Consider the following 14,482-nt stretch of genomic DNA (forward strand, 5'->3'; position numbering starts at 1 on the left):
TAATGAAGTAAATTAAAAAAGTTTAAATGAATATTTTTTTGTATTACTGAAACAAGTTTGAAGCATATTTATAATATTAAAAAAAACAAAATATATTGAAAAGACTAAAATGGTAGTCTAATGGAAATCCTTCCTGTATTGTTAGCTTAAGAATGAATAGTTAAAAGGAAAAGTCAATTTAATTAATGGAATTCATACATCATTAAGGAGACTAAAAAAACATAAGTACTCCAAGCAAACAAATCAACTGAATAAGATTTGAGTTAATTATTTTTCAAATCTATTAACACATATTAGTTTCGTATTTAAATTGAAATACTGTATAATATTTAAAGTTAATTAATGTATGTAGGACATAACAGTACATTATACAAAAGTAAATGTGTTTTCATCTTTCCTTTATATTTCCCAATTACAACCACAATTTTCATACAAAAGAATAGCCAAAAATTTTATACAGTACAAAAATGGATATACTTCTAAGAGACAGTTCCATTAGAACTTAGTCATAGTGAGTTATTTGGCAAAGACCCCATCAAGATAACATTATCTTTTTCTCTGTTTCCTTTCTCCTGCGCCGAAAAAGAGAACAGACTGGAAAGGAATCGTGACTGGCAATTTTGAGTCGGATTTCTTCACCAACAAAGATGATGATCCTACTGCACTGCCAGCTTTCACATGTCTCGGATTAGCCGTTGAATGATTTTCATCAACACGGTTGAGGATTGCTCCACATCGACACTCGACAAGTTTATTAAAACAATGCTTATGAAAAACCGATGTACAAGAGTTGCATCTCTGAATCACCTCCTCCTACGATATAATGAATGATTCACGACAGTCAGTATATCAAGTGAGGAGACAATAATGAGCTTCAAAAGTGATCACTTTACATTATTAGTCGTGCAATATCCCCCATAATTTAGGTTTGGAAAGATTTTACTTGGGTACTCTGTGTAATACCTTTCTTCTATCCATCTTCTATCCAACATTCCATTTCAATATTTAAAAATACAGCACAAGATACTTCTAATTTTCAGCAAAATATGCAACTTTCCTGGAGGTCTAAATTCATGATGCTTGGTGAAGGGGGTAGATTAATGTCACATGGAATAGACATTCAGTCATAAATCATAATCAGTATTCAGAAACATTCAGTCATAAACTGGCCGGTGCATGCGAGGCTGTGTTGCTTGGACTCAGATGTCTGACATGGATAGGCATACAAGGATCAGACTTGGCTATTTCTTGAAAAAATTCCCTAATTTTGATCCAAAATGCAGCTTCGAGGTGTCACGCTGATGTTGGAGTGCCATTATTCAATAGTTTGATACGATTATTTGAGGTGCAACGAAGAGTCCAACTAACATATATAGGCTAGAGTTTGGTGTTTCGGGCAAGATAAAATGAGCCCGACTTTATTTAATCATGGACTTAATAATTAATGACCCAAAAAGCATTGGAGCATCAGGCATAATGACATACTATCGAGGTTTTCTGGAGTCTGGAGTGGCAAAGAAAGATGTTCATGACTCCTCATCTTTAATTTACCTTGCTTCCCTAGCTAGGAGCAAAAATCAGGTGGGGGAAACAAATTGTAGGGAAATTACATAGGATAATCAAAATGTGATAAAAATACCTGAAAAGGGAAAATAAGAGAGGATGGGTTATCACAGGCCTGTCGAGCACCACACGGAACTCCATGGTCGCAGCACTCAAGACAAAGCTCCGTAATGTGCTCCTCTATTTTCTTCAAGACAGCTTCTAATATAGTAGGAAGACCTACATGAATGTCAAGCATAAATATCAGCACAAAAATCTATCGGTGTTGACTAATTAAATTTAACCTGAGCAACATTGAGCGACTTCATATTACATACAACACAGTCAAATAAAAAAGAAAATAAAAGACAGACAGAATCACGTCAACTTTTCAATTATCTCTGATAGATTGCATCAAGCTATATAAGCTTAAGTGTGATCTCGTAATATGACGGAAATCTAGAAAAAGAAAAAATATCACAGGCTTGGTAGCATACACTTAAATTTCTGAAATTGTGACCGAACAAAATTACCCTGGCATACTGGAACATAGGGAAGTTATCTAGAATCCAAAAACCCAATGCATAATATCAAATCAACCATAACATCCACAGAACATATTACAAAATTCTAAAGGTAGCTCATTTCAAAAGTAAGGTTCAGCATCCAAATCCAATATAATGGCAAGCATTGTAAACGTGTGAGCATCAAATTTTTGTTACAAGGGGGAGGAATGGCATACAGACTGTATTTAGAAGAAAATTTTAAAAGTATTAAGAATAGAGTATCTCCGGAATGTTAATACAAAACCTCACTTGAGCCTCATACGGAGGTAAGTTTAAGTTGCCCCAATATAAACTAAAATTTGTTATTCCACTGTATTTCATTACTTGCTACATTTTCCTTTTAGAGCTTTTTAAATCAAGTGCATTTCTTATTTCTAATGTTTGAGACAAACCTCTTTGCTATCACCTACGCTACTTGAACCACCTACGCTACTTGAACTCGGCAACTGATGTTAGATATTGGTACGTGTCCAAATGTCGGATATATCTAAATATACAATTTTACGCCTAACATGAAGTGTCTAAGTGCCATACAAATATCCGAGGATCAACGATTAGACACGGGTACGTAAGGCAAAATGAAGAGTCCGAGTAATATAGGCTATCACTAATAACTAATAAGTATAAAGTTGCATAATTGCCCATGATCTCATGCAATCCAACCCAGATGAGTAAAGTCAAGTTTAAACAATTGGAAAGCACTTTATACACGTTTGCGAGATCACAACATGCAACTGATTTGGGTTTTTTTATAGAGGGGGGAGGGGGTAATACCTGCAAATGCTCCTTTGGAGAGATCAAAGAGATCCCTTAATGCAAAAAAATCAGTTGTTTCAAGAAGATATTTACGATGTCCAAGTCTTTTGTAGATAGACCTCCGAAAAGAGCAGGTGATGTATGGAAGCATTGCCCCAAGTTTCCTCCTAACACCCACAACATGACGCAGCACAGAGACACGAGAAAGGAGGAACGGATTTGCTGCACTCACACAGAGCATAGGCTGCCAAATGAGGTGAAAACATCAAATGTGGCAACACGTGAGTAAACAATTTATCTGTCAGCTGCAAGTCAAAGGACACCCAACTCCCAAGCAATAATAATAACAATTACAAGTCTGACCTTTACAACAAACTATGTGTCAACTGTCAAATTTAGTAGGATATTTGGAAGGTAACTTAAATTTGAAAGAGCCATAGAGCTAGCGGGTGACATATGCATTACAGAAAAGATAACTTAAATTTCATCAAACGATAGACACTTGAGTGATGTTCTCTTCATCATATGTCTGCGACATGAGAGTTGTACTGATTATTACTAAATCTAATGAATTGCTTTTTTCGAGTGATGTTCTCTTCACCATATTGTCCGCTGACATGAGAGTTGTAGTGGTTATTACTACAACAACAACAACAACATTCCATTACCCCAATGTCATTAAGTGGCTCTCACCTTTGTAATAATGCCAAAGAGATTATTTTCGATAGACCTTTGGTAGATGACATTATTTCAGCTTCACACAAATACAAAGTGCACGTGATTTAATGAGCCAATTTCGTATAGCCCACTATAACCGAAACTAAAGAACTATAAATCTTTGGCCCCACGGGAATAAAGAACATGTAGTGGTTACTACAAATTTACTGAATTTTTTTTTTCTTTTTTTTGGATTAAAACCGATTTTAGGTTTTGGGAAATAAGAAATAAAGGGAAACAAACACCTGAGTGGTTGAATCACCTTTGTGTGTTTGTTAAGCAAAACTTTGATTCTCTTTCTCCTATTTCTGATGTGAAATCACCCCAAAGCCTCTACAATGAGTGAAATTTTGATCGGTGGTAAATGGTAATCAAGAAAGTAAAAAGGTAATGATAGAAAAACGTTCTTTATACCTTTTGTTAGTGCTTGGTCTGTCTTTTGTTTAAATTTTTTTGACTCATTTCACAATAGAGTTAAATTGATGTTGAAATTTGTACAAAAAATCAGCTACCTTGTCAACAATTGAATCCAGATATGACTTGGCCATTTGAGAAACTGGATATGGAGTAAAATCCCAGTTATGTAAAACTCTGGCAGGCAAAACGGCATTTTCATTTGTATGACATGAAGAACAAAACAGCTGTCCAGTATATTCACAAAATCGTGGTTTGCCCCAAACAAAGGTCTGTAAAATCTCTAAAATGCGTGTCTTACCATTGTCAAAATGAGTATGGCACCCAGCACATGAATAATGTTGTGCATCTAGAAGCTCATTCACAGACTTGTGGGGTCGGATATCAACTATCAAAGATATTTTCTTCCCTAAACTAGGAACTCTTTCGGTACGTGCCCCCACATTAGGTTGCCTCATCACATCATTTGACTGAGCAGAATTCAAAAGGGCTTCTGGTGGAGAGAGAAACCAAATCAGGGCACTTGGAGGACTGCAATAATACTTGGATTGAAGAATGGAACTTAAGCATTCTTGGATAAGAGAACTTCTCTCAGCAACAACATTTGGAGAAGTGTTACCAAAGAATTTTCTGGATTCTTTGTCCACATTAGACCACACAAATGGAAGAATCCATTCTCGAGCGGCAAAAGATGTTTTCAGTTGATGATAAAGTGCATAAAAGTCACGATACCTACGCTCAACCTCCCACCGATTCTTACCACTCCAAACCCGTATTATGTATGTAGTATATTCCTTAATCCCAACCAGTCTTTCACTAAGTGAGATATCTCCCTTTCTCTGCTTTGCACCCACTACTTCAACCCCATCAATCCTAAGAGCATGATGAATCAAGGGGTTATCATCCTCAAAACCAGAAGTACGGGCACTAGAATTCCCACCATTCAAAGATGATGACTGCTCAGATTGGAACTCAATAGTCCTTTGTGTTAGCCTCGTCAAAGGGGAATCACGAGATTCTAACAAAATCTCTTCCATTTCATGTACCAACTCATCATAAATATCATTCAACTCCAAATCTCTGTCCTACAAAATGAATTCATTCTGAAGTCATGATACCAGCGACACAAAAGAGGAGAGAAATAAATGACACTTTGTTGTCAGACAAAGAAAATAAAATATAAATGACACTTAAGCTAAGATCATCACAACCATGTGAAGCACATCAATCTTTATATACATGGACAAACAGAAGAAACAGATTAACTAATAATTAGATCAATCCTAAGACTACTATTAAGTCTCCTTATCAATCAACAGCAAAATAGTTACTTGCGATAATCCACATGCATACAAAAAAGATACACTAGCAACACATGTCTTGTATAATTGTATAAAACCATTGTTCATAAAAGGTGCAACCAGAGAAACTGAGATGCTAATAAATAACTAGCTCCAATCAATGTCAACAATGCTGTCAAAAAATCCTCACGTTCGTCAAATAATCAACTAGGTCAAGCTAGATTTAACCAAAATTGACTTACCTTTCTGCTTGTGCATTGACTCCCGCATAGATTTATGTCAGTGTAAATCCTTCCCTCTTCACTCTCGAGCCGCGTTGATGTTGAATTTAACAAATATCCCTCAAAACATTCCACTTGAGGACCTTGAAGGAGATCCAACTCAAGATTTCCATGGGCATCATTTGCACGAAAAGAAGCTTCCCCACCAGCCTCAATATCAGGCAGAGGATTCGGATATTGTTGTGCGACCGGAAGGTCATTGTCACCACTTATTGTATCACTAGTCATATCCAGTTTCGTTCTTTCCTTCTCGCATGTTGTTGAGACGATTTCCGAGACAACATGTATAGAAGGACATTGATACTTTTGGAACTCGTTGTATAAAGAACAATTATCAAGATACTTATCCATATCATCATTACTGATAGGATATTTGCACCTTACTGATATGTCTCCGGTGCCCTCTGGAGCCCCAGATTCCACAAATTTAGGCGTACAAGGATTCATAGCTGAACCAAGGGAGCACTCTGGGACATCATCGTTGTCTGAACAAACGTCCCTCTCATTGCTTTCTTTCTCATGCCAAAGACAATCTTTGCTGAGAGTTGGCCTCATCAAAGTCAAATCTTGAGAATCAATTTCGTTTTCAGAACCTGATTTCTGCCTTGTCCAAAAATTATCAGGAAGCTGCTTTGTATCTCCCATTCCATCTAACTCAAAATCTTCCAAATCATTAGACCCAAAAGCCACCGACGGATTCATCAGCATTAAATTCCCACTTTTTGCATCTTCACCATGATGATCCCCTGCATTCCTCACATAGTATGCACTAGGATTTGATCCATCATCAGAACCATAGTTAAACATTGAATCTTCACCTTCTGAGTGATCATACCTAGAAGACGTCTTGTCTACTTCTCTACATCTCTCATCATCCATTTCATCCGCTTGATCATGTTCCAACAAGTTCTCAGCAACACTTCTTGCAGCAACTGCTCCTTGCAATAAAGCATTCTCAACATTCTTTAAAAGTACAGCCAAATCTTCCTTCCTCCCAACGTCCCCATCAAACAACTTAACTCTTTTAGCCTCCGCTTTGCTCCCTAACACTTCCATTTCTCGACGACTAGACGATGAACTCCCCGCATTATCCTTAATCCCCATCTTCCCCTCATTTTTTGACTCACAAAATGCATCATCATCCAAACTATTACTTAAACCATGCTCCCTACCAAACATTGAATCCGCATTCCCCTCGAACTTCCTAGGAATTGCAACACCATCCAACATAAAACCCTCAAACCTCTCCGATGATCCACCAACACAACTCAATCCTTCCTCCTCATTTTTTGACTCTCTAATTGCATCATTAATCGAACTATTTCCCAAACTATGCTCCCTAGCTGACACCAAATCCCCATTCCCCTCGAACTTCCTAGGAAGTGCAACACCATCCAACATAAAACCTTCCAACCCCTCCAATAATCCACCAACACAACTCAATCCTTCCTCCTCATCTTCCAACTCGCAAAACTCACTGTTAATCGAACTATTACCCAAACCATGATCCCTACCTAATAATGAATGAGATTTCCCCTCAAGCTTCCCATGAAGCCTACCACCACCCAACTTAAAACCCTCTAAGCTCTTTAATGACCCGAAATCAGAATCCAAAGAATCATGAAAAACTCCCATAAAACTACACACGCTAGGAGTACCCATCACCGAATTTGCACTACAATATCGATCAAACTCCGATTCACCGTCACACGACGAATACTGTGAAGATATTGGGGATAACCCTTCCTCCCCTTCTTCACCATCAAATTTATGAAACCCACCATTTAAATAATCTTGAGAATTTCCCTTTCCCTCCATTTTTTTTCTTCCTAATACATTTTCTATAATTTGGTAAATTCAACCCAGATAAAATACAAAAATTTAAGCAATTTCCCCCAATTTTTTCATAATTTGGTCATTGTTTACTTGCAGAAATGCATAATGGAGCAAAATAACGGAATTCATAAGGTGGGTTTTCGTTGTTTTACCTGAAATGCGAAGACAGAAAGATAATCTGTATATTCAATCGACGAATTTGGCAGTTGAAGAAAGTGCATAACTCGTAAGAGCTTAGTTTTGCATCGAAGTATCGAACTTTTACCTTTCAAATCGATTAGTTGATTATGAAGATCAGGCTGCCACGAATAGTGAACATAACATCGAGATTTGTGTTTGGGGGGGGGGGGGGGGTTTCTACGAGTAATGGTTGAACTGTGTTTCTTCTACGGAAGGTTGAATCATCAATGGTTCATGTAATCATGTAAAACTAGCGATTAGCCACGAGTCCGATGGTGTCAGCTTCTGGCTAAAGCATTAACGCTTCCGCCCCTATTCGATTTGGTTGGGGTAGATAATCCGAACGCTAATCCGACAATCTCTATTGTAAACTGTTAATTTTGATAATGAGAAATTGTAATTATATAGTATATACTAGAATTAACGAGTATTACTAATACTATTATGAGAAGAAAAACTAACAGTAATAGGCTATAGCTATCAAACTATTATTTATATTTATATAAAACATAATTATTTTTTTCAGAAAAAAAGTTAGTGTTTGAAATTATTGTTCTTAAAAATTAACTTCGACTTAATATTCCACCGGTAAACACAATTTGCATTCGTAATTATGATTCACAATTAAAAATAAGCTTGTTGGATCATTTTTTTTAATAAATAAAATAACCAATAGACTATACATAGTTTTATCAAATATATTTCTAAACAATTAGTTTATATGTCAATAAAAAAGACTAATACTTTCAGTTCAACAAATAAATTAAATAAAAAAAAATCAATAGCTAAGAGACAATAACTATTTACCAAACTAAACATTATATCGTTGTTTTCTTATTTTTCTTTGTAAAATATATTGACATGTCATAATCATGTTTGAAAGATAAGTTAATTGAGGTTTGTTATTCAATCTATTCATGTTAAATTGTCCACTTGCTACTAAGTCTCACATGTGAGATTGCTTAACATCTCATTTGAAGTATTTTTTTTTTTCTCCCCTTTAAATAACATTTTGTAAAAACAAAACAAATTGTTTTGGCTAATAATATAAGTTCACATTTAAACTAATATCAACTTGTTTGCAAAACAATTTTTACTAGCCACCTCAAAAACAATTCCAAAGAGTAGCACATTTTTTTTGTCATTTTTGTTTGTATTAATATATTATTGATTTTGACAGTTTAAGATTATATTATATGAATATATTGAAAATTCCTAGAATTATCTTTTGTCAATATTGGAGAACTCACCAACTTTTAGGAGTTCATTTAAGTACTCTCAAATTGGATTAGGGAAAAAAATGACTCTTCCATTACGTGAAAAGGAGTTTGACTAAAAATAAAATATACTACAATTCTAAATTTTTTTTCCGTCTCCATAGTCTATAGATTCTCCTCAGTCCTCTCCTTCAAATTCAGTCTCAATCTCTCAGATATTCATCAAGAACTCTTTATAATTTAATTACACATTACAAATAGGCAAAAACATGTTTGCTTCTTCATCACCAACAATGGCATTATTTCATGGTCAAAGTTCACCAATTTGCTTCTCTAAACCATTTTCAAATCAAACCCAATGTATTTTCCCTACAATCAATCAAACATCCCCATTTTCTTCCAAACTGTTCTTCAATCGTCCACTTTTTGCAAGCCATTCGACTCCTATATCTTCATTTTCATCTACGTCTTCATCTTTCAAAGAGGTTAGCTTTATTTGAAATTTGAATTCATGGGTTTTGGTTTAATTTCAATAAAGTTTTATCCTTTTTGTATCTTTATTTTAATGGGTTTTGGTTCAATTTCAATGAAGTTTTGTTCTTTTTGCTTGTGATTAAGATTTTAACCCTTTTTTTAAAAAAAATTTAATGGGTTTGATTTGATTTCAATAATGTTTTGTTCATTTTGCTTTGTGATTGAGATTTTAACTATTTATGGGTATAATTTAATGGGTTTTTGTTTAAATTTTAATGAAATTTACTATGGTTTTCTTGCAGGTGATTGAGAGTTTAATTGATAAAAATGATTTGTCTGAATATGATGCTGAGAAATCATTGAATTTCTTGCTTGATGATCCAAATGAAGCTCTTATTAGTGCTTTTCTTGTATTGCTAAGAGCTAAAGGAGAAACCTTTGAAGAAGTAAGGAAATTTCTTCTCAATTTTAGTATTTTGATATCTGTTTATAACCCTTAATCTCAAATTTGTGCTCAGAATTTTTGCAACTATAACAATGTCAAATATTTAATGCTTTAGCCAACATTGATCAACATAAGAAATTTTGCAATCAAAATTTTGGGGGAAATAAAAAATTCAACGTTAAAATTGCAAATTTTTATGGGGTTTGACTATTGAGATGACTGATTAAATGAAGGGCTTAATTTGATCCTGCTTAGCAAAGTTAAGCTTGAAGAGTAGAGCCTTAACCCAGAATTTCTTTCTAAGATCAATAGTTGATGACTTGTGAAGTTGTACTTTTGGAACCCAGAATTTCTCTTCAACAACGATCTTGATTTTATCAATTCAGAGTGTTATATGATCATAATTGTTAGTATTTGTTAGTTTTTAGTGGTGATGTAGACAACAACAACAACGACAACAACAAATTTCATTAACTCAATATCATTAAGCGACTTCTGCATAGGATGAGCTTTTGAGGATCGAATTTACACAGTCTCACCCTTGTTACTTGTCAGTGATAACAAAAATTTTGTTTCCGATTGACCCTTAGCTATGTTACTTGGACTCGGATACTAATGTCGGTACTGGTATGTGTCTAAGTGTCAGATACGTCTGAATATTCAATTTTACGCCTAAAATGAAGTGTCTATGTGTCATACCAATCTTCGAGCACCAAGGATCAGACAAGAGTACGTGAAGCAAAACAAAGAGTCCAAATAACATAGACCCTTAGTAGCAAATATTACAAGCAACTTCAAATGAATTCGAAATCACATGATTTAATGTGCCGGCATGTATATAAAGGAAAAAAAAATTCTTTTGGGGGGGCATAACGATAAACTGTAGGATTTCTATGACACACTTCGGAATCTTTTTTTTACATTTAATGTGCACAGTACACCTAAAATAATGATTTTTGGGTTTTTTGTCAAACTGTTTAATTTTTGATATTTTAATTATATTGAAGCCCCCTAATTTGAATTAGTCTAACACAACATCAGCTGCAGCTAGAAATCTACTTTGAATGAGTTATCAATTTTAAATTCACTTACTTGTTTCTGTATCTAACATCACTAAGAACCCAACAACCATAACTGTTAGAGTTATCAATTTTGACTTTAAGAAATTTAATTCTGCAATTCAAGATCAAGAACACCAATAATCTTAACTTTTTTTGGATTGAATAATCTTTAACTTTGATTGTGTAACTTTATTTGATATCCGAAATGATTTACCTGTGTTTCTAATTCCTCGATGGTAATTCGGGATGACAGATAGTTGGACTGGCAAAAGCAATGATGAAACACTGCAAGAGTGTAGATGGTTTGGATGACATGGTTGATATTGTCGGTACCGGTGGCGATGGTGCAAATACGGTGAACATATCTACCGGCGCCTCCATACTAGCTGCTGCGTGTGGTGCTAAAGTGGCCAAGGTTCAATCTTATTCTCTACTTCTGCAATCAATGTTGAATCAAAACTAAAAAAAGGTCCTCTACCCCCTTGTGTTGGGGCAAGAGTCAAGTTTATATTGTGAAATAATGGTACAGGTTGAAAGTTTGTGAAATGTTTCAGCTAAATATGATACTGAAATAGCTTTGTTTTCTGCGTATAAATGTCACTGTAACATAATTCGCCAACTATTTTGCCTTTTGAATTCACCAAACAGACTATAATTCACTTTTTCGATCTTCGATTCGTGAGAAGATTAGTGAATCATGTAACGATGATAAATACGCATTTGATCGGTTTTGATGATGTGTTGTTGCGTTTTTTTGTTGCAGCAAGGGAACAGATCAAGCTCTTCAGCTTGTGGAAGTGCAGATGTTTTAGAGGAATTAGGTGTTGCCATTGAGCTGGAACCTGAGGTGTGTCCTTGCTATTTATACTAGTTTTTGTGTTACTTCTCTGTTGCAATGCTATCATTTATGTGCTTGCTCCTTATATGACTTTCATAAATGCCATTATGGAATCATTTATGAGCCTTAGGTAGTTGTTAGTTCTGGGTTTTTTGATATTTCAGAAGCATTAAACTGGAAAAGCCACCTGTCATGATGCTGTTTGCCTTAGTATGCACAATTTTTTTAGGATGTGTTAGTTACTGACTTACTTCATCTGTCCAAAATATGTCATTTTAGCTTAAAATTTATGCCGCTAAGATAGAATTGTAATTTCATGATGTTGATAAGTAAAACGAAGCTAGACCATTACTTTCGAAATTCGGTGTAACATAATTCGCTACTTAATTAGCCTTTTGAATTCACAATTATGAACCAAATATAGCCCAAATCATTCACAATTCGCTTTTTTCTGATTCTCTATTAGCAAATCATGTGACACCATAAGTCACTAAGATCTCATTTGTTTTCTTCCGGTGATAACATCAAAATTCAAAAGTATTATTATTTCAATGACTAGTGAGTAGGGGGTTAAATCTCCCTCATCAATTATTTTTGTTTTCACTGCACATATAGCTTTGATTTACTTGAAAAACATTTGATTTGTTTTAACACCTATTAGCCCTAGACCTAGACCCAAAAAACTCTAATCTTGTTATTACAATATCATATAGCAAATCCACTACATTTTATGGTTGTAGTCTTTTAGAGCCGTGCACGAAGCAGTATATAATAGTTGATAACCAAATGTCTGAAACTAGTATCCTAATTGAGGAACTAAGCTTATGATATTGAGTAGGAGTATTTGTTTGTATATACAAGACATTTTTTTTTCTAGCCTCCATTCACTACTTGGAAAACAATGTTATTCAGTCATTGTAGCTTTTAGAATATTGTCTGTCATCTTCTGCTAGAAACTTGCATAACAGAGGCATCAAGGCAAACAATTACCATTCTTAGGTAACACTTGATGTGCAATGCACAATCACCTGCGTTTTGGTTAATACTTAAATTTGTTGGAAGTTTGCACCTATATATACTGAATTTCTATTATATCTCAATCTAATATTCTAATATTACTTAAGTTATTATTTTTTTTACTTTTCTCCTACCCTCTTGATTAGGGAATAAGAAAATGTTTGGCAGAAGCAGGAATTGGGTTCATGATGTCTCCAACTTACCATCCTGCCATGAAGGTTGTTAGACCAATCAGGAAGCAGCTAAAAATCAAAACTGTGTTTAACATATTAGGTCCGATGTTAAATCCAGCTCGAGTTCCTTTTGCAGTTGTTGGAGTTTATTCCGAAGATATGGTAAGTCGACATTTTAGCACGTGAGTCATTGTTCGTTGAAATTGAATGTTTTGTTTTACTGATGTGCATTTCTTTCTTTCCTAGGTTGCTAAAATGGCCATGGCCCTTCAAAGATTTGGCATGAAGAGGGCATTGGTAGTGCACTCCGAAGGATTGGATGAAATGAGCCCTATGGGTAATGCCCTCGTTTTATAGAGTATTTTTGTACAACCTGTATTTATAAATTTACGTTTTTGTGAAGCTCGTACATTCTATTAACTAAAATGATTGAAATTGCAGGCCCAGGAATGATTCTTGACGTGACTCCGGAGAGAATAGACAAATTTTCTTTTGATCCATGTAAGAATTTATCAGAATTTGTTTCTATGCCTTCCCTTTTGTAAAAAGAACCAAATTTCACGACTTTACCCTGTGTTAATTGGCAGTGGAATTTGGCATACCTCGCTGCACGGTGAAGGATTTGCGAGGAGGTGGACCGGAGTACAACGCAATGGTTCTGAAATCTGTACTAGGAGGAGAGACAGGATCCATAGCAGATGCATTTGTGAGTACAGCCTTTTTAGTTTTTACTATATTGCACATTACACGTAGACCGTAGAGGTTCTCAAATCCGACCAGGGGGACCCGGTCTGAACAAGCCTGTACAATTGACGAAAACTGAAACCTGGTCCAAAGTCAAGTGGACTTATCCCATAAAGCCCAATTTTTGGGCCTGACGGCCAGACCTATGGGCTATCGGCTATCAGGTAGTTTATGAATTCAAGATGAATCATTATTTTTAGGTTGTATTCCCTATTCCTGTTTTCGTTGGGTACCATTCTAAATGTCGAGTAACAATGTGACTAAAATAAACCATTACAGAAGAAGCTTTTTTCATACATCATTTCGTTATCTATCAGTTAAATAATATTGATTATGGTTTATTGTGTTACAAAACTAGGTACTAAATGCCGCTGCTGCGCTCTTGGTTAGTGGAAAAGTCAAGACACTGGGTGAAGGAGTAGCTCTTGCTCGTGAAACACAAAAATCTGGCAAAGCTTTAAAAACATTGGAATCATGGATAGATGTATCAAATGTAAGAAAAGTGGACTACGTTTCTCAAATTTCTTTTTGTGAGTTCATACTCTTAATTTTTATTAACATTAAAATTTTGCTATGTTACAGAAAATGAAAGAAGCTGCAATTGTGGCGGCTTAACTCAACTAAACACCCTTTACCATATGTCCTGTGACTTTTACCATATTTTCTGTATGAGGAAGCAATGTTGTAAATTTCAGAGCTTGAAATCATGTATTGTTTCTTGTGAGCATCATTGTATTACTACAAAGTTTTTATTGCTTGCAGTTTTTGGTTACTGCTACATGAAAATGAAATCACGATAAAGAAATAAACAATACAAAGCATAAGATGTTTCTGAAATTCATCCTTTGTAACTAGTTGTTTTTTCTTGTACTAAATTCATCTCTATCTCTATATGAAAGAACATATTGATTCTAATTAAT

General features: G+C 35.0%; 2 protein-coding genes across 5 annotated transcripts; one reads left to right on the forward strand and one right to left on the reverse strand.

The window, feature by feature from the left end:
- Positions 1-276: 276 nt before the first annotated feature.
- LOC130800147 (uncharacterized) lies at positions 277-11,142 on the reverse strand. Of its 4 annotated transcripts, none has more exons than XM_057663512.1 (6): positions 11,005-11,142; positions 5,539-7,964; positions 4,094-5,080; positions 2,883-3,108; positions 1,640-1,782; positions 277-813 (listed from the first exon to the last, which is right to left on the reverse strand). In XM_057663512.1, exons 2-6 carry the CDS (start codon positions 7,393-7,395, stop codon positions 547-549), a joined length of 3,480 nt encoding a protein of 1,159 aa, XP_057519495.1. In that variant the 5' UTR covers positions 7,396-7,964; positions 11,005-11,142; the 3' UTR covers positions 277-546. The 4 variants fall into 4 exon arrangements, with proteins under 4 accessions (XP_057519495.1, XP_057519496.1, XP_057519497.1 ...); XM_057663513.1 differs by having other exon boundaries at positions 5,539-7,565; positions 11,005-11,137; XM_057663514.1 differs by lacking the exons at positions 277-813; positions 11,005-11,142 and adding an exon at positions 822-1,564 and having other exon boundaries at positions 5,539-8,774.
- Positions 8,848-14,481, forward strand: LOC130800149 (anthranilate phosphoribosyltransferase, chloroplastic-like). The gene is made up of 10 exons (XM_057663516.1): positions 8,848-9,295; positions 9,587-9,730; positions 11,044-11,205; positions 11,554-11,637; positions 12,792-12,980; positions 13,065-13,155; positions 13,260-13,319; positions 13,406-13,524; positions 13,921-14,055; positions 14,145-14,481. Exons 1-10 carry the CDS (start codon positions 9,080-9,082, stop codon positions 14,175-14,177), a joined length of 1,233 nt encoding a protein of 410 aa, XP_057519499.1. The 5' UTR covers positions 8,848-9,079; the 3' UTR covers positions 14,178-14,481.
- Position 14,482: the final 1 nt, after the last annotated feature.

Source organism: Amaranthus tricolor, chromosome 14 (assembly GCF_026212465.1).
Source record: "Amaranthus tricolor cultivar Red isolate AtriRed21 chromosome 14, ASM2621246v1, whole genome shotgun sequence".
NCBI classification, from domain to species: Eukaryota; Viridiplantae; Streptophyta; class Magnoliopsida; order Caryophyllales; family Amaranthaceae; genus Amaranthus; species Amaranthus tricolor.

Excerpts from the sequence above, each read along its gene's own strand:
- LOC130800149 (XM_057663516.1), top strand. The coding sequence starts at position 9,080 with ATGTTTGCTTCTTCATCACCAACAATGGCATTATTTCATGGTCAAAGT. Across the intron at positions 11,206-11,553 it reads GTGGTGCTAAAGTGGCCAAG|CAAGGGAACAGATCAAGCTC; the intron begins GTTCAATCTTAT and ends TTTTTGTTGCAG. Across the intron at positions 14,056-14,144 it reads CATGGATAGATGTATCAAAT|AAAATGAAAGAAGCTGCAAT; the intron begins GTAAGAAAAGTG and ends GCTATGTTACAG.
- LOC130800147 (XM_057663512.1), bottom strand. The coding sequence starts at position 7,395 with ATGGAGGGAAAGGGAAATTCTCAAGATTATTTAAATGGTGGGTTTCAT. Across the intron at positions 5,081-5,538 it reads GTCAATGCACAAGCAGAAAG|GACAGAGATTTGGAGTTGAA; the intron begins GTAAGTCAATTT and ends TTCATTTTGTAG. Across the intron at positions 1,783-2,882 it reads CTCCAAAGGAGCATTTGCAG|GTCTTCCTACTATATTAGAA; the intron begins GTATTACCCCCT and ends ACATTCATGTAG.